Below are 18,715 nucleotides of genomic sequence, written 5' to 3' on the forward strand. Positions count from 1 at the left end.
TCAATGGGAGTTGTTTCACTGAATTTGAAGGAACGGGGATTTGGTGCATAATAACAGTTTATGAAGTATTTTAGCAATGTATTTTTCATCTTAATAATTTGAATGTGTGCCATTATTCAAAAGTACCTAACACTCACTGGTTAACAGTAAAAATCTTTACAGAATTACAAGGGTATCATATAAAACAGGGGTTTTCAAACTGGGGGGTCAAGACCCCACAGGGGGTCATGAGGTTATTACATGGGGGGTCGGGTAGCGAACTGTCAGCCTCCACCCTAAACCCTGCTTTGCCTCCAGCATTTATAATAATGTTAAATATATAAAAACATGTTTTTAATTTATAAAGGGGGGTTGCACTCAGAGGCTTGCTATTTGAAAGGGGTCACCACCAGTACAAAAGTTTGAGAACCACCGATATAAAATGTTTAATTTACTGAAGACAGAGGCATAGATTAAAATTTCAGAAATGATGCACTGAATGCATCCGATGAAGTGAGCTGTAGCTCACTAAAGCTTATGCTCAAATAAATGTGTTAGTCTCTAAGGTGCCACAAGTACTCCTTTTCTTTTTGAGAAATGATGAACTGACTTAGGAGCCTAAATCCCACTTTAAAAGTAGGTCACTTAGGCTAACCCCCATTGATTTAGGCTCCTAAGTGACTCAGGCACTTTTGAGTATTTTATCCACAGTTTAATTTTGCAGTGATTGCAGGACTGAGTCCCTTATTTCTGAATGTGCAGAGATCTGACAAACACCTGTGACCATGAACATTCCATGTGGAAAAGGGGCATGAATGGAGCTAGCAGGTCTACACTTTATGCTATAGAATCCTTTCCGGAAATTAGTAATTTGTAGGAGTATATTCGGAAGGTGACCAAATTTATCTCACAAGTCTTTACACACCTTTTCTTCAAGCTCATTATTCTGGTGCTTGTCATTTAAACTTCACTAAGCTCCCAAACCAGAAATTCAACTTCATAATGCAGACAAGAGGGCTCCTTCCTTCACGGAAGGGATCTGCTGAATATCTACATAGAAATCTTGCCTCCTTTTAGGCATACCTTCACAGGTAATCTGAAATGCAGCAGAGCACCTTCAGATAATCTTTGAGTGTCAAATGGAAAGAAGAAAAGGAGTACTTGTGGCACCTTAGAGACTAACCAATTTAGTCTCTAAGGTGCCACAAGTACTCCTTTTCTTTTTGCGAATACAGACTAACACGGCTGTTCCTCTGAAACCTGTCAAATGGAAAGAAGTGAGGCCACTTTGCAGCCCTTACACCTTCTTCACACATTGTCACAGATCATGCACAAAATTATATTCAGCTCTACTTTTTTAAACACATTTGCACAAATAGGCTGAGATTGCCTATTCAGTGGAAATTTCCATTCAGTATACATAAGTGGGCTTGCTTAGTGCCAATATGACACTGGCATATTATTAGTTTATTGTATAACAAAAACCAGTGCACTTTTGCACAGCACATTATAAAACTTTTATGACTCAAGTCAAATCAAAACTCATTTTCACTTAGTATCCTAAAGGGCACAACAACCCAGAGACCTCAGATGCTTACATGTGCTTTGTTTGTTTTGTGGGGTGAAATAGACTTAAAGCCTGTGCCTCTGCCCACAGGAGGATGACCCATATCTCAGCTGCACGTGAGGATCTAACCCACTGGTGCTTTCATGGTCCTAATTTTTGTTTACATTTTCTTCTGCTTTATTTCAAAGCAGGTGGCATTCCTGCAGGCCAAGGTGAAAGTAGGAGGAAAGTATGGGTACAATTTCCAAAAGTGCCTAAGTGACTTAGTTTCAGAGTAGCAGCCACGTTTGTCTGTATCCGCAAAAAGAAAAGGAGGACTTGTGGCACCTTAGAGACTAACAAATTTATTTGAGCATAAGCTACAGCTCACTTCATTGGATGCATGCTATAGGACTTAGTGACTTAGGAGTTTTAGTGCTATTAACAAACACAGCTTTAGCAATAAGGACCCTAGGTCCTTTTGACTTTCAATGAGATTTAGGCTCATATGTGCCTATGTCACTTTTGAAACTGGGACTTAAGGCTTGTCAACACAAGTTTTGTACTGATTTAGCTATAATTGGCATCTAAACACTGGCAAATTTTTAAACTGATAGAGTTAAAATGATATGAAAACTGTGTAGGCACCTAAGTAACTTAAAGAGCTTTTGAAAATTGTACCCACTGTCTAGAATCTAACATCCTTAACTCCCAAACAAGCTCAGCTAGTAGCTAAAATACATGGACTTTTTTATTTACTTTGCAGGCACTAGGGGAAAGATCTTTGGTGGTGCTAGAGCTCCACTAGGAACAGCTGAAGAAACATGAGGGGGAAAAGTGGCTTTAAGCTACGTTTGCACTCCCTGATTTCTAGGGTTGCTGAAGGGCAATTTTGGGGTTCCTCTAAATTACATCTGGCTGCAAAGTCCCACTACAGCTTGGGAAATCTTCAGCTGGCCAGATCTGCCAGCTATCTGGCTGCTTTCCACAGCTGGAACAGTACAAAACAGCCAGAGGAGGAACTAAAGCTCGGTCCCTAAGTGTCTAAAAGCTGAAGGCATCCAAAGGAGACATTATCAGATCAAAGACAATGCAGTACCAATGGAGTTCTGATAAATACATTAGGGTCCAGATTTTCAAAGAACTCTCACTGAAGTCAATAGGAATAATGAGAGTGCTGTGGTGATTAGTTAGTTCATTTGTACAGGGCTTTGAAAATGTAACCTGCTAAGTGCTCAGCAGCAGAGTTGTACTGTATTGGTTGAAGTGACTCTCCTCTGGCATTCCTCATATATTTCTCATGTTATCAATTTCGTTTTGACACAGTATAAATAACCATCCTTGCTCCTGAAAGGCTGCCCATGGTCTGAACATCAATGTCAAGGTTTTCCTCAAAAATGTGTTTTAATTTCTTTCCCCCACAAATTCCCTGCCCTGAAAGTATCTTCTGACAATTAACATAACCTAAAATAACATAATCATTAACAATGTACAGACAAAGGCTGCCCCATTCTTTCCACAGCTAAGTAAAGACATGGTTCTGCTGTATGGGGGAACCTAACCCACAGGGAACCCATTCCCAGATGTCCACAGCCTGTTGCAAGCCACGGAGCACTGCTCTGGGGCAGCCCTCTCTAGGGCAGTGAAAGGATAGGTCTGAGATTAGGACAGGCTGCAGAAGGGATGGGATCTGGCCACTACGTCTGCATACTGCATGGGTTTCCTGGCCAATAACCCCATTAGTGGCTGCATGGATGTACAGCACTCTGCCATTGATTTGGGCAAGAAGATTGTGACCCTGTATAGGTCCCATGCACTTTTGTTTATTATTGAACCCAGAGTAAGTGATTAGTACCTGGGGGAGCAAACAGCTGTGCATCTCTCTCTGTCAGTGTTACAGAGGGTGGACAATTTATGAGTTTATCCTGTATAAGCTTTATACAGAGTAAGACGGATTTATTTGGGGTTTGGATCCCATTGGGAACTGAGTGCCTGGGTGCTGGAGACAGGAGCACTTCTTAAGCTGTTTTCAGTTAAGTCTGAAGCTTTGGGGGGGTCTGTGGGTCTGTGTTTGCAGCAGGCTAGCATGTCTGGCTCAACAAGGCCCAAACTGGCAGAGAAAACGGAGGCTGGAGGCCCAAACTGGCAGAGAAAACGGGCTCAGAGGTAGTCTCAGCACATCAGGTGACAGTCCCAAGGGGGTCTCTGTGACTGAACCCCTCACAGCCACCATGTGGACCCCAACTGTACTCTCTAAAACATACAAACTTCTTTTATATCTTAGTCTTTTATACTGACACCCATTACGCCAGTATATGAGTGCTTTCCACATAAGATCAATAGCAATAGCAATGCCTAGTGAACTCCAGACTGTCTCTGCCTCTTCTACCTTTCAAGGATTAAAACTCTGCATGGGCTGTCTTTTATACATACACATTACCCCTTTTACGTAACAGCACCAGCCCAAGCTTGCCTCCCACTCTCCCATAGTATCAAGGATAAAACTCTGTTTCCTCTAAGACAGTAACATGGGTTCAGACTTTATTGGCACTGTGAACCAAAAAGTCTAAAATTCTGGAATCTGGAACTCTGGGGACAGGAGTTATTATTAATTATTAATTATTATTATTATTTTTATGTGGCAATAAGTTCCAAAAACAAAAAAAACAATTTCAATAATTTTCAGGAACAAACCATGCAATATTTACCAGTTGTGACAAACGTTATGCCTGGAAATCATTTCTAGCTACAACGCTGATTTGCAAATCAATGAAGTATTACACTGATGTTCAAAAGCTAAGATATTATTGAAATATTTTAAACATATGATAAATATGTTTAAAAGAATGCAGTTTTTCGTAATTAAATAACAATACTATAATAGCAATATCAATAATAATGAATATGTATTAATGTGATAAGGAATACTGTTCAGTTTCTGTCTACGACAAATCACTCCTTGCCAGATTCTGATCCCCCTATTTATACTGAATAGTATCTTGCTGGGTAAATAGCTCCCACTGGTTCCAGTAGAACTATCTGAGGAGTACTACTCAACATAAATAAGGGTGTCAAAATCTGGCCCTCAACCTCCAAGGGTAACTGCATTTCGTTATGAAACCCCACAAAAGAAATATTTTAATTCCACATGATCACTCATCCAAAGCATCATACATTTCATATTAAGACTTTAACCACTACTTTGCAAATGAAGTAGAAAGTATAAAAACCTTTCCATTAGAGGTATATTTGAAATTTCTGAGTTACACAGACTCTAGCTGACAACTACAAACCATGTACAATTGTTGCAAAATCATAAAATTAACATCTTCATTGTAGACATTTCTGCTAAGACTTTTTGGTGTAGAAGCATTTGAGGACTGTCATGATATAAATCTGAATGTGTTAAAACATTCATCGTTACCATTGACATTAGTGCATCACTTTATAACAGGTGAACTATATAAAGTAAGCAACAGTGATCTTTTTTTAATGTTGACTAAAAGTCCCTAAAGATTTCAAGTATTTCACCTCAAGTAAACACTCCTCATAAAGATATTTTCATATACCATGCTTAGGGCTTGTCTACATAGTTCATTACTACACAGCAAATTGGTGCACTGTGGAGTCACACCCTGGCTTGCTGTACAGTAACCCACTGCCTAGACCTAGCCTTAACTGCTAGACAGGAGGGGATGTCTGAGGTGAAATTTCTTTCCTCACAGAATTAGTGGAAACCATCTTTTTTTAACACAATAGAAGGCTTTAACATTTAATCTTTAGGTTTTTCTCAATGTCTCCTATTTCTTGGGCTTTGAATGTGGAGTTAAGAATGTACTTTTTTCTGAGCCATTTTCTTCTAACTCTAATACACACAGCCACTGACAATCATATATCCCTTTTGGCTATGCCAGCAAGAGTCTAGATTTGAAATGTCATTGAGATGCATGCAATTTGTATAGCCACTATGATTTTAGAAACCAAAAATAAAATAGATAACCTTTATAAAACAATGCTTTTCAAACCTTGATAGTGGGTATCAAAATAGAGTGTGGATCATGGTTTGTACAGGAGTAAAGCAGGGCAAAATCTGGGGATATGTTTCCAGTCCATTTTTTTATGGCAGTAGGTAACTGAATATTGTAGTAATAAAGATGTGGATGCTCAACTAATGCATATTTTTACACAACACAAAATTAGTATAGTAATAGTTGATATGCTATATCCTCTCCCTTATATTAACTCTTTTCCAAGCAGTCCAATTGTCTTTCAGTGGGAGTATAACATGTAAAGAATACGTACTGTTCCGTTTGCCTTCTTCATCACCCTCCTCCTCATTCTCAGGGTCAATGTCTTCTGCCTGTGTAATCCAATCTAAATATCCCTTCAGATCCTCTTCAAGCTGCTGCTTTTCACGCAGCTTCTGAAAGTCCCCTCGGGCTTTGGCTTTTTCTCTTTCCTTGGAAAATTCCCTATTGATTTCAGATAAAACAGAACAAATATTGATTATAAGGCTGCATGGCATTTTTGACCAGGAATCTACATTGAAGAATAGATATTGACACAGCAAAAGAACTAAAGATACTACACAGAAGATTTGAAAGATTCATTCAAAGCAAGACTGTGGTACTAAAAGTTCATGACAAATTTTTTTCAAGCTACATTTTTCATAACTGGTAATAAATACAGTTTATAAAAATCAAGAATTCTATGTATCAAAGAGTACAGTTTCTATGATTTTGGCCTCTACACTCTTTGAAGCCTCAACTATTGTGAAGTTTAAGTCTAATTAAAAAAATTAAGCATTATTCTGTCTGGCTCCACCACAATTTATATTCCCAGTTTTAGCAGTGCACTCCCCAACTGAACTGAGGGTACTTGGAGAGAGTGCTGCTTCCAACACAAAAAGTAGATGCTGGTTTAGAGTTGCCCTGACCTTTGTTAACTCTGAGTTAGGTGCTTTGCCAAAACTATTTATGTCAGTACATGTCCTGACTATGCTTCACAGAGAAAGGTACTCCCTTAGGTGGTCTTACTTTCCATTAGGTCAAGTAGAGAGGTTGCTCAAGATTTTGAACCTTTTCCCCCTTTATTCTCTGTGAGAAGGCCTCCCAAATCCTGTTACTCATAAATCAGGATTATGTCCTTTTGACTGGTTGTCCATTTGTTAGGAAATATAATCTATCCAGTACAGCCTGTCGTGATTCCGTTCATCCCTTGTGCCACTGCTTATCATGAGATTCTCTTCAAATGGTGTGTGGCTCATACTCTGCCCTTACTTTTGCCAGGGTGTTACCACAATGACTTCCAAGTGAAGTACTTTCTTGCAACATGTACTTTGACACATGGTCCACACAGGTTTTTGAGACACATCATGCAATATCATGGCTGTGAGCTCCAGGTCTTCCTTTGCTAGAGTGTTCAAACATTTTCTAAGGTGCTTACGTACCAACAGATATGGTACTTGTGTATAAGAACCATCGGTTGCAAATAGGTCAAAAGTGATAGAACTGTCACTATAGGACTTCTTGCAAAAGATCTGAAGGGTCCTCATCTTAAACCTATCATTGGACCTAATTTTATCCACAGGTAGGCTGGCAACTCTTCCATTGGATTCAATAGGAGTTTTGCCCTTCTACCAGGGGAAGGAATTGGTTCCATTATTTGGAAAATGAAGCATACTCTATTGGAAAATTTCCAGCCAGTTTGTGACAGGGCACAAAAGAAGCTTAACAAAGAGGTATTAAAATAGGAAGCTCCGAAATAACACGGGCGAGATTGTGCCTGTTTGGCTGGCCCACATTTACATGGGTGATTATTACAAACGAAAATGCCCAGTGTTCAGGTTTCACTTTAAGGAAATGACATTACAGCTTGGGGAACGACTAACTGAATTTTTAATTCAATCGTTTACAAAAATATTACAACTGCTAGGTATTAGAAATTAAATAAAAAGGTTTATATCAAATGTAGGTATGGAGACCACATATTTGTAGTTCAACTCCACTTCTAATCTAATTTATAAAATCTAATAGTGATCAATACATTGCACAGGAAATGACAGAATAGACACCACAAGCAAATGAACATTGCAAAAGAAATGTCCACCCACAATAATCCCACACTGGCCAATTTTTAATGTCCTTCTATGAACATTTTTGTGTGATTTCGACTTTCTCTACAGTTGGACTGGCTACAGTTACAGAGAGTGAGGGCAGGCACTATGCAAACTTCCTCACACAGCTATACTACTGCATTTTAACGTTCCCATTATGCTAGTTCTGACAGCTCTAAATAAGCCTTAGGATTACGTTATTTAGTAATTTTATTATATGGACAAATGTCTATTGACAATGACAAGTAGACAAGTAAGCCCGTTTTCATTTTTGTTCAGAACTGGGATTTGAACCCAAGCCAATGTATTAATACACGGAGGCCGTGTCCTCAGGTCCCAACTCAGCCATTGCTCAGACAAAACTTTCATGGATTTCAGTCAGAGCAAGGACTTCATAATTGATCTTGCTGCCACTTATAATCCATAGAGAAGGAAAATGCAATAGAGAGATATATAATATTAGCTAGCTAATTAACTATTTCTGCCTGCCTATCGCTTAGCTAAATACTAATATTTCCATCCACAGTTCTTGCAGGAGATGAAAGGCAGGCCCAGAATTGTGCTCACAAAATAAGGAGGCTGGGTTGAGGCTTTGCTTAAAATTTGGCTTTTCATGTGCAGTTATACTCTGAAAAGTGACTGGGAAATGGCATTGTGGGGTTCCTAATTTCTTGAATCTTTGATTTCCAGGTCAAATTTGCTCAGTTTACAAGCAAAAAGATGTTTTCCCTAACTACCAGCCCTATAAATTTTAACATGGAATCTGAAAGTCAAATTGAGCTCTTTTTGCTCTTGTGCATTATCACAAATAAGGATTTGGGAGTGGGAAAATACTTAACATTGCTGTTGATGATGAATGTACACGCCAGAAAAGAGAGCAGCGCACTGTCCCAGTGTGGTATTGGCTCTGCAGTGCTAAGAGGAGTAACAAGTAGCAATGACTTATTTTTCTTGGTAAGCCTGGAGACATAACTGGGAATACACACAAGTAGCAGCAGGAGCAGCTTTAGGGGAGCGTGAGAAGGTTCCTTACATTGTCATAAGGAAGAAGATAAAACATGGCGGATGTATGCATTTATAAACACACACACATTCACATGTATATATCTAAAATCAATCTGGGCATACACCAGCAGTAAATGCTATACCAGTAGCCAGCATTTCCAGGGTCAGGCCTTAAAAGATAGCACACTTCAAAAGTGGAAGAGCCATTAGTGAATCGAAATATTGCGTTTAACTAGTGCAAATACAAATGGCATCAACGTATCTTCTGCAAATTAGATTCTGCCCTCAGTTACACCACTGTAAATCTAGAGTAACACTATTGAAGTCAATGAAGTTACTAAGATTTTACACCAGTGCAAGTAAGAGAAGAATTTGGCCTTCTGTATTTTTAATAGAATACTAATTTAGATATTTGTGTTGAGATAGATTTATTGAAAGTTAAGAAAATTAATGACTTTCTGGAAAGAAAACTGCAGACTTATGAGATGGGACCAACTCTTGGACAATGCACACAGGTTCTTGCACAGTAGACCTATGTCCAGTTTGGCAGGATGGATAGAATCCCTCCCAACCCAGTGACAGAAAGTGGGACAGCCAGGGAGACACACCCTGTGGTCTCCTGAGGAGAGGAGTTTTGGCCAGTGAATTTGTGTAGCTCTGCGTCTGATGACCCACATTCCTCCATCCACTTTATTACAGAGAGTGCCAACTGGGAGCCGTGCTCCCTGATGTACAGATAGTGCAGAGTCCTCTTGGGCACAGGGCTGTATTAAGGAATAAGTATGGGCACATACCTAAGGCTTCCGCCCTGGCTATGCCATTGAAATTGCAACTTTCATTCAAAAATAAATTGTTTCTAGACCTCATGGTTGCCAAGAAAACCTTGTAAACATTACCTGAGTGTAAATAATGCAGACTGAAACAATAGTTCTGAGAGGTATGAACTGCCCTGTTCATCTTAATAGAGTATTCAGCTCCATTCTCTGAGTCCTCCCCCTGCAGAATCTTCTCGGTTGACTGGAGGCTGAATTATCCCTCACCCATACAGAACCCAGCCCTCCTGAAGACAAGGCGCTGTAGTCCAGTGAGGGAACTGTACTCCAAAGAGGAGCAGTGGCAAGCCACCACCAGCCCAGCAGACGGATCTTGTGTGGATGGGTGGCCCCTGACACTGCTATTCCAGGGAGAGGCATGATTATGGTGCAGGGACATAACCTACTTATAACCTTCACTAATTTATTGATAAGAAGAACCTGTCAAAATATGAGCTGCAATTATTTTAATACTGTTTAAAGAATTGTGAGAATATGTAAATAAATCTAAAAAAATAAATAGCAGAGTAGAATCTATTTAGTTTTCTCCCATTTTGAATGATTGTATAATTTATAGTTTGCAGCGTTGTTGTTGCCGTGTTGGTCATGAGAGAGATAAGGTAGGTGAGGTAATACCTTTTATTGATGGAAGGGACAAGCTTTTGAACTTCACAGGAAGAGGAAGAGCTCTGTGGAGCTCAAAAGCTTGTCCCTTCCACAAACCGAAATTGGTCCAATAAATGATATTACCTCACCTAGCTGTTCTCTCTGTATAATTTACATGTAAAGGAGACCAGTTTATACTGCTCTTATTCACTGTCGCTTTCTATGTAAATAAAAGATATTTTCTTGGGATTCACACATGATTCAACTCCAAACTATATATATTTGACCCATTATTTCAAGAGCAATGGCATTAATATTTGGTTGAACGGTGAGCTCAATAAAGCAGCTGTACTTGTAATTGTCATGAAATCTGGAAATGTATATTCAAGCATAACACAAACCATCAGTGGCAGACCCAATGTGGGAAAAGATCCCTTTGAATTTACAACAACATTTCCACAAAATCCCTAGACTGTCCATAGTCCCTGGTAAACCCCAGTGTCCGCAGACTGGCACACCTTACAGAAGATAGTCTGGATTTATGCTGACCTTTGTGGGAGTGGGAGCTACAGCCATATTGATAGAGAAAGCAGTGGGAGCCCCCAACTAAATAGGAGAATATGATATCCTCACACTCTGAATTTCAACTGTTACACCCTGAAAATTTTTTCATTCCACATCACATATTTCTAAAAGGTATGGATTGTTAATACCACTAGATTTACCAATGCAGGCCCTCCACTGCCAATCCTACATTTTAGTTTGCCAACCGACAAAGTCTACACTGGTGTAAACTTCCTTAGAAATTTTCCCCTTTCAGTATTTCTTTTTTCTTAAAGGAACTACTACTTAGGGATATGTCAAGATCTGAAAAGTTCTTCCCCATTAAATTTTTATACAAAACTCAGTGACCATAGACAGTTTAAGAAGCTTTCATGAGCCCCTCCTTAAAATTAAACCTGTTCTCTCCATCCTTTCTCAGTTTGGTACAGTTGTTCATTAAGGGCTGAAATTCAAACACAGGCTGTAATGAGCAATTTTAGTATAAATTTTATGTCTCTTTATTTAGTGTAGGTTTCAGAGTAGCAGCTGTGTTAGTCTGTATCCGCAAAAAGAAAAGGAGTACTTGTGGCACCTAAGGCCACAAGTACTCCTTTTCTTTTTGCGGATACAGACTAACACAGCTGCTACTCTGAAACCTGTCATTATGCAAGCCACTGAATTTAGCCGTATGGAGTGGAAATCTTTCAACTTCATGAAAAAACTCGTACAGATACAGACAGACATCATCTTCCTTTCCAAATGCAAACAGATGGACATCATACCAAAAGGACTGAGGGTAAATACGTTAGTCTCTAAGGTGCCACAAGTACTACTTTTATTTAGTGTAGGAACTGAATTTTGTCAGCCCTCATCAGAAAATACTTCCCAGTTAATATGATATCACAGGGACAATTGTTGAAGAACTTATCCTTTTGAAGCTATCACAGTAACAGCCGTGTTAGTCTGTATTCGCAAAAAGAAAAGGAGTACTTGTGGCACCTTAGAGACTAACCAATTTATTTGAGCATGAGCTTTCGTGAGCTACAGCTCAAATAAATTGGTTAGTCTCTAAGGTGCCACAAGTACTCCTTTTCTTTTGAAGCTAGTATCTTTTCTTCACATGAAATGACATATTAGGAAATAAATGTGAGTTTTAATCAACTAAGAACTGCAGAATTTAGCCCACATATTTTTAATAAGATATGTGCAACCATAGGTAAGGTATTGTGTTGCCAATACTGTACGACATGGAAATAATAGAAAGCCTCTTACTTTTAAATATTACATCTAAGTTTGGTGTCAGTATATTACCTTCCTAGAGTGGCATAAAAGTGTTCCATGAACTGCTTTGGGTCTTTTCGCAAAGCAAATATATTAATTGTTTAATTTATTCAAGAATTAAAAAGCTCTTCACATGCAATCACTCCACTTTTGTCTTTCACTTGATATTGCAGAAACTAAATATGGAGGCATTTACTACAGCTCTTCCCAGTTAGGACTTAATTCAAAAAAATTAGATTTGGCATACACAGAACATAATCCTGATTTATTAGATGGTATTTTAATGAAGCTGGAGAACACCAGCACGCACTTTCCATTTACTACTCTCCACCAAGCATCCCGAGAGGAGATACTTTAAAAGGGCATCTCCTTTTACAAAAATGTTTATGAAAAAAAAGCCACTCAGCAGATCTGTCTGAGAATTAAGTGCTTTATTAGAAATTTTAAAAAGTTTAATTGTTTCGGCAGACAGGGTCATAAGTCCTTTAGAACAGTGGTTCTCAACCAGGGATACATGTACCCCTGGGGGTATGTAGAGGTCTTTCAGGGGCACATCAACTCACCTAAATATTTGCTTAGTTTTACAACAGGCTACATAAAAAGCATTAGCGAAGTCAGTACAATCTAAAATTTCATAGAGACAATGACTTGTTTATACTGCCCTATACACTGAAATGTAAGTACAATATTTATATTACAATTGATTTATTTTATAATTATATGGTATAAATAAGAAAGTAAGCAATTTTTAAGTAATAGTGTGCTCTGACACTTCTGTATTTTTATGTCTGATTTTGTAAGCAAGTAGTTTTTAAGTGAGGTGAAACTTGGGTTACGCAAGACAAACCAGAATCCTGATTGGGGTACAGTAGTCTGGAAAGGTTGAGAGCCACTGCTTTAGAAAATCCTGTTTTCTTCACAGAAGGCTGGTTTTAAGCTCATATTGGATACAGAGGGTACAAAAGGGGCAGTTCTTGTTTCCGTGATTTGCCAATTTAGCTGTGGGTCTGCTATCCCAGGGGTGGTATCTCTTGAGAAAATAGATACCCTGGTGTGCTATGGAATCAAGACAAGGGACTTTTGTTGGCTGGTGCTACGACTTCTTGATTTCCTCAATTAAGTTGTTCAGGTTTGCTTCATAAGAGTGATGGATATATGGTGTTTCTGGGTGAAGCACTATTGAAAGCTGCTGCTATTGAAAGGATCAAAGTAAAATAAGTCATTTAAAAAAATGCAACAATTGGCACGGCTGCTACTTCTAGCAGCACTTCACTCAGGGCTGAACCAGCTACTAACTTTCACTTTTTATTAAAATAAGTGCACGCGGGGAATTAAACACAGTCCTCTACATACACAGTTAGGTTTTGGGGGGTTTTGTAAACACAGCGTAGAAGTCAGGCATTGTCATGGTGAAGCATGACTGCAATTTATCAGTGGGGGGGGAGTTGCAGCAGCATTCTATCTCCAAGATTATGATGTTTTTCACTTTTATTTAAAAAAACAGCTGATCATGTAAGGGAGTGTAATTCCCTTCCTGGGTCTCCATTTACAACCATGTGTTAACTTCAGTGGAGTTGAATAGGTTTAACTGAATGCAGAAATTGGCTGTATGGTAGGTTTTCTGTCACAGTACAATGGTGAAAAAATCATCCCTTAGACATACACACCTGGCCTTCTCTTAAGTTAATAGAAACCATGTGTGCATGTGTGAGAGTAGAATTTCGCCATATGGGATTAGCTTGTTATCACTATCGTCTTCATAGGTGTTCTCCCCCAAATTTGACTGGGCCAGACTCTGCTTTCACACCAGTGTAAACTATAAACTTTGGCAAAGTTACTTTGGGTTACACTAGCATGTATGAGCTCAAATTCTGGCCTATTGCCTGTAAAATCTCAGTTTAAAAATAAAGCTCTTTTAATGAGCATTTAACAAGCATATGAGTCAACAAACTTCTATTTTTGTTTTAAGTCCTACAGTTTAAAAACAGCCAAACTGATTCCTGATTCATATTTTTAAACACAACATGCTCCCAGGCTAAGACTTTATAGGCCAGCATGCCAACATTGCGAGGGATATCTTTTTGCAAGTCTGGCCCAATGAGAAACACTTCTACAAAATCTTAAAATCAAATATGCTTTTCATCAACTTCTCTATTTTCCTTCAAAGTATCTTCTTCCTTCAAAGTAACCTGCCTTTTGATTAGTGACCTATTCTCCACTTAATTCCGATTTCCCCTTTTTCCCAAATACAGCACCACTGAATCAGGAGACAAAATCTGCCTGTAACGTGACTGTCCATTGATCAAGTTCAACATGATCGTAATTTGTAGCACACACAGGTCCTTAAGTGAGCTGTAGCTCACGAAAGCTTATGCTCAAATAAATTTGTTAGTCTCTAAGGTGCCACAAGTACTCCTTTTTTTTTTAATAATATTTTGTAACCAGAGTAAAGTTTTCTGAAGTCCTGTCTACTCTACAAAAGGCAGCCTTATTATAACTGAGTCAAAGTCGGTTGGGTTCACAGTGCAGATGTGAGATCACTGAGTACAGAATTGCTTACAGATTCTCCTTCAAGAATCCAGTGTATTTAGTGACTGGACTGGCAGCTTTGCTCCTTGCTGAGTGAAAATGTCTCTCTTGTCTCTTTGCCAAATGAGGATCTGGAGACTGCCCCTGATCAGTGTATCTATGCAAGTACAGTACCACCTGCAACGAGCAATGCTGAGGCAGAAGCATACAAATTGCAGCAGTGTACATTCATGCTCTGACACTCTGGGGCAATTATTTCATGCCAGGTCTTTCTAAAGAAGCCAAATGGTTCCTGCTTCTATGCATAAACAGAGGTTCTCTCTTTACATTGGGATAGATTTTCTGCTGTGGGGGAGCATTGCTTAGCATAGCAGAGTGGAGGTGGGGGACATGCAGTCTGGGAGCTGGTTACAGCTCTGATTCTCTGCCTGGTTCAGCCCTAACTCAGGGCAGGTTAGACCAACCTTAGAGTCCTTAAAGGACTGTTTCCTAAATGAGAAGAGCCAGAACACAGCACTGAGAACCACTGATATAATCTACCCAGCCATCAATGCAGATTCCTCAAATTCCCATTTGTCTGAAGAGAGGACTCACATAAAAATGGAATTTTTTGTATTCACATATGTACAATGTGGATGAATTGTACACAGAAAGGGTTTCAGGGAGTAGTAACCAAATCAATGAATTAGCAGACTCAAATCAGACAAAGAATTCAAACTTTAAACAGTACAAATAAATATACGCAAGCACTCACACCCGATTGCGCACATACCATGAAACAGATAGACAAATAAAATAAACAAACTATAATGTAGACTATATACTTAATTACTGGGTTTTTATATAAAGTATGGTTACTTGCTCTGTTGCAAGTCTAAAATAACTGTATGCTGGGTCCTGCAGTCTTTATTTATCCTGAATTCCTATTGATCCCAATGGGAGTTTAGCTCAAGTAAGGAGGATTGGTCCTTTATAAGGAAAACATGATGTACAATATTCACTTACTTTATTTAGTTAATTTATTCAGTTAAAGTTAGCAATTGAGCAAAATATACAGTACATTCTGGCCATGGCAGTCCTGGTGCAGTTCTGCTGCACAAAGGAGTGCAGCTGGAGGTGACAGACTTATGCAGGGGTAGTGGACTACTTGAATGGCATGGAGCCAGCTCCATGCAAGATGCTGGCTTGTTAGCACACATGACTGAAAGACACCATCAAATTAGGCCTGAATAAAGACTGGGAGTGGATGAGTCACTACAAAAACTAATTTCCCCCTGCTGATACTCACACCTTCTTGTCAACTGTTTGAAATGGGCCACCCTGACTACATTGGCCTCATTAGCACTACAAAAGTGATTTTTCCTCCCTTGGTATTCACCTCTTCTTGTCAACTGTTGAGAATAGCCCACTTCCACCTTAACTGAATTGGCTCATTAGCACTGACCCCCCACTTGGTAAGGCAACTCCCATCTTTTCATGTGCTGTGTATTTATACCTACCTACTGTATTTTCCACTCCATGCATCTGATGAAGTGGGTTTTAGCCGACGAAAGTTTATGCCCAAATAAATTTGTTAGTTTCTAAGGTGCCATAAGGACTCCTCATTGTTATAACTGAAAAGTGGAGTCCTGTTATGTGTGTGAGCAACCTGAAGGCATGCTGCATTTCTCCGAGGAAGGGACCTTTTTGAGTCAGCACTAAACAAAGGCATGATGGATTTATTAGCGGAATTTACATTGTGGAAGGGAGCTTTTTATGTGTGTTACTACATCTCTTAATGGGCTCAATCTGCCAATGTAATGAGCACCCTCAAGACCCATAACATTTTTGGAGTTGATAGTGCTAACCACCTTCCAGTAAGTGATCAGCACTGCACAGGATCAAGCTCTAAGAAACCTGAGCAGATAAGTGAGTCCAAAATAAAGCCTGTTGTATTTCACCCTGATCCAGCTTCCACTGAAGACAATGGAAACACTTTCACTGATTTTGATGGAAATTGGATTATAGTTTGGGTTGAGGTTGCAGATGGCTAAAACCATTTGATGAGTATTTATTGTTGGTACATTTGATCTGCCTGCCCTTTCTTTTACCAAGAATTTATTTCCCCCTCCCTTAATTTTTTTAATGTTATGGCAGAGTCAGACTTTTATTTCAGTCAGCCATGTAGTCACTCGCACAAAAATAATATAACATAGTTCAGTTCATAACCTGCAGAGTTCTAGAGCTGAATACCATTTCCTCTCCTTTCTCATTGTCAAGGTTCCTCCCCCACTCTGAACTCTAGGGTACAGATGTGGGGACCTGCATGAAAAACCTCCTAAGCTTATCTTTACCAGCTTAGGTCAAAACTTCCCCAAGGTACAAAATATTCCACCCGTTGTCCTTGGACTGGCCGCTACCACCACCAAACTAATACTGGTTACTGGGGAAGAGCTATTTGGACGCGTCCTTCCCCCCAAAATACTTCCCAAAACCTTACACTCCACTTCCTGGACAAGGTTTGGTAAAAAGCCTCACCAATTTGCCTAGGTGACTACAGACCCAGACCCTTGGATCTTAAGAACAATGAACAATCCTCCCAACACTTGCACCTCCCCTTTCCTGGGAAATGTTGGATAAAAAGCCTCAACAATTTGCATAGGTGACCACGGACCCAAACCCTTGGATCTGAGAACAATGAAAAAGCATTCAGTTTCTTACAAGAAGACTTTTAATAAAAATAGAAGTAAATAGAAATAAAGAAATCCCCCCTGTAAAATCAGGATGGTAGATATCTTACAGGGTAATTAGATTCAAAAACATAGAGAACCCCTCTAGGCAAAACCTTAAGTTACAAAAAAGATACACAGACAGAAATAGTTATTCTATTCAGCACAATTCTTTTCTCAGCCATTTAAAGAAATCATAATCTAACACGTACCTAGCTGGATTACTTACTAAAAGTTCTAAGACTCCATTCCTGGTCTATCCCCGACAAAGACAGACTATAGACAGACACACAGACCCTTTGTTTCTCTCCCTCCTCCCAGCTTTGGAAAGTATCTTATCTCCTCATTGGTCATTTTGGTCAGGTGCCAGCGAGGTTACCTTTAGCTTCTTAACCCTTTACAGGTGAGAGGAGCTTTCCCCTGGCCAGGAGGGATTTCAAAGGGGTTTACCCTTCCCTTTATATTTATGACACTCATGCATGCTTTGTTTATTTATATACTTTTTATCTTTTCCTTTTGCTTTTTTTTCTATTAAGCCTTTGCTCTGCCAAGAAAAGGAACACTGTCAAAATCTGTTCATTTTCCTTTAGCCAAGAGACTATGGATGACAGTTCACTGCCATTTTCTATTTTGTGTATCATTATTTAAATGTCCTTTTCTATGATTTTTCCATGTGTCCTGTAGATAAGGGTTCTTAGGTGTACATGCTTATCTTGGCTAGCATATTTTACATTACATAAACTGATTATCATTGCAGGTGAGATTTGCATGTATGAGTGCTTTGCTCTTAGTTCCTAGAATTATTTTACACATATATTGCTGCATTGCAAATAGTGTCATAGTAATGAGATGCAAAAAAATATTTAAACTATTTTAGTAACCTGCAAGACTTTCATGTAGGAGGATATATATAAGGACATGTCAAAGCATATGCTTTGGTGTTCTTAAGGAAGGAAGTAAATGCAACTTACAGAGATTTATTAATGTATTTGAAAGATCTTCTTATTTGTTCCCATGGCTACCCAAAGAAGTACTAATGCCTTCAGCAAAAAATGTCTTCAACAGAATACAACCTCCAATGATAAGGACTGTCTTGAGGAATAGATTATCATAAATCATTAAAAGCTGTGCCTCTTGATAAATAAATAATGAAGTTTTGTCATTTATTATTTCTTTGTTCATAGAAAAACAGTCGTGTGTATTGAATTAGTGAGATATTATTTTTACTTGAAAAGGTATCTGAAAGGTACATGTATGGTTTATGCATTTCCCCTCCACACTCTGTTTTTGGGTAATGTACCTAATATTCTATTTTATTTTAAGCTGTAATGCAGATCAATACAAACAAGACCCACTATCAATTTCTGTGCCTTGTACTTTATGGGATTTATGAGCTCAGAGTGCATGGGCCCCACCTTGTGAGGTGCTGAGCACCTCTCTGGAGACCTTCAGTATCTCTCAGAATTGGATCTTTAAGGCTAGCTCCTCAGCTGTGATAGGACTACTCTGTGCTGCTCCATCAGTGTAAAGCTGCCCTAAAATTGCCTTGCCTAGTCCACCTGCCTAGGGAGATCCTTGAATGGATCAGAGC

The 18,715-nt window shown here is 39.0% G+C and overlaps 1 protein-coding gene across 11 annotated transcripts in view; it reads right to left on the reverse strand.

The window, feature by feature from the left end:
* Positions 1 to 18,715, reverse strand: part of CACNA1D (calcium voltage-gated channel subunit alpha1 D) — a 336,560-nt gene that overhangs the window by 138,596 nt on the left and 179,249 nt on the right. For all 11 annotated transcript variants that reach the window (XM_048857868.2, XM_048857867.2, XM_075130346.1 and 8 more), the window contains one exon: positions 5,828 to 5,997. In XM_048857868.2, coding sequence (XP_048713825.1) covers positions 5,828 to 5,997 — 170 coding nt within the window. The remainder of the gene's footprint in view (positions 1 to 5,827; positions 5,998 to 18,715) is intronic.

The sequence above is a fragment of the Caretta caretta genome, chromosome 7 (assembly GCF_965140235.1).
Source record: "Caretta caretta isolate rCarCar2 chromosome 7, rCarCar1.hap1, whole genome shotgun sequence".
In the NCBI taxonomy this organism is placed as follows: Eukaryota; Metazoa; Chordata; order Testudines; family Cheloniidae; genus Caretta; species Caretta caretta.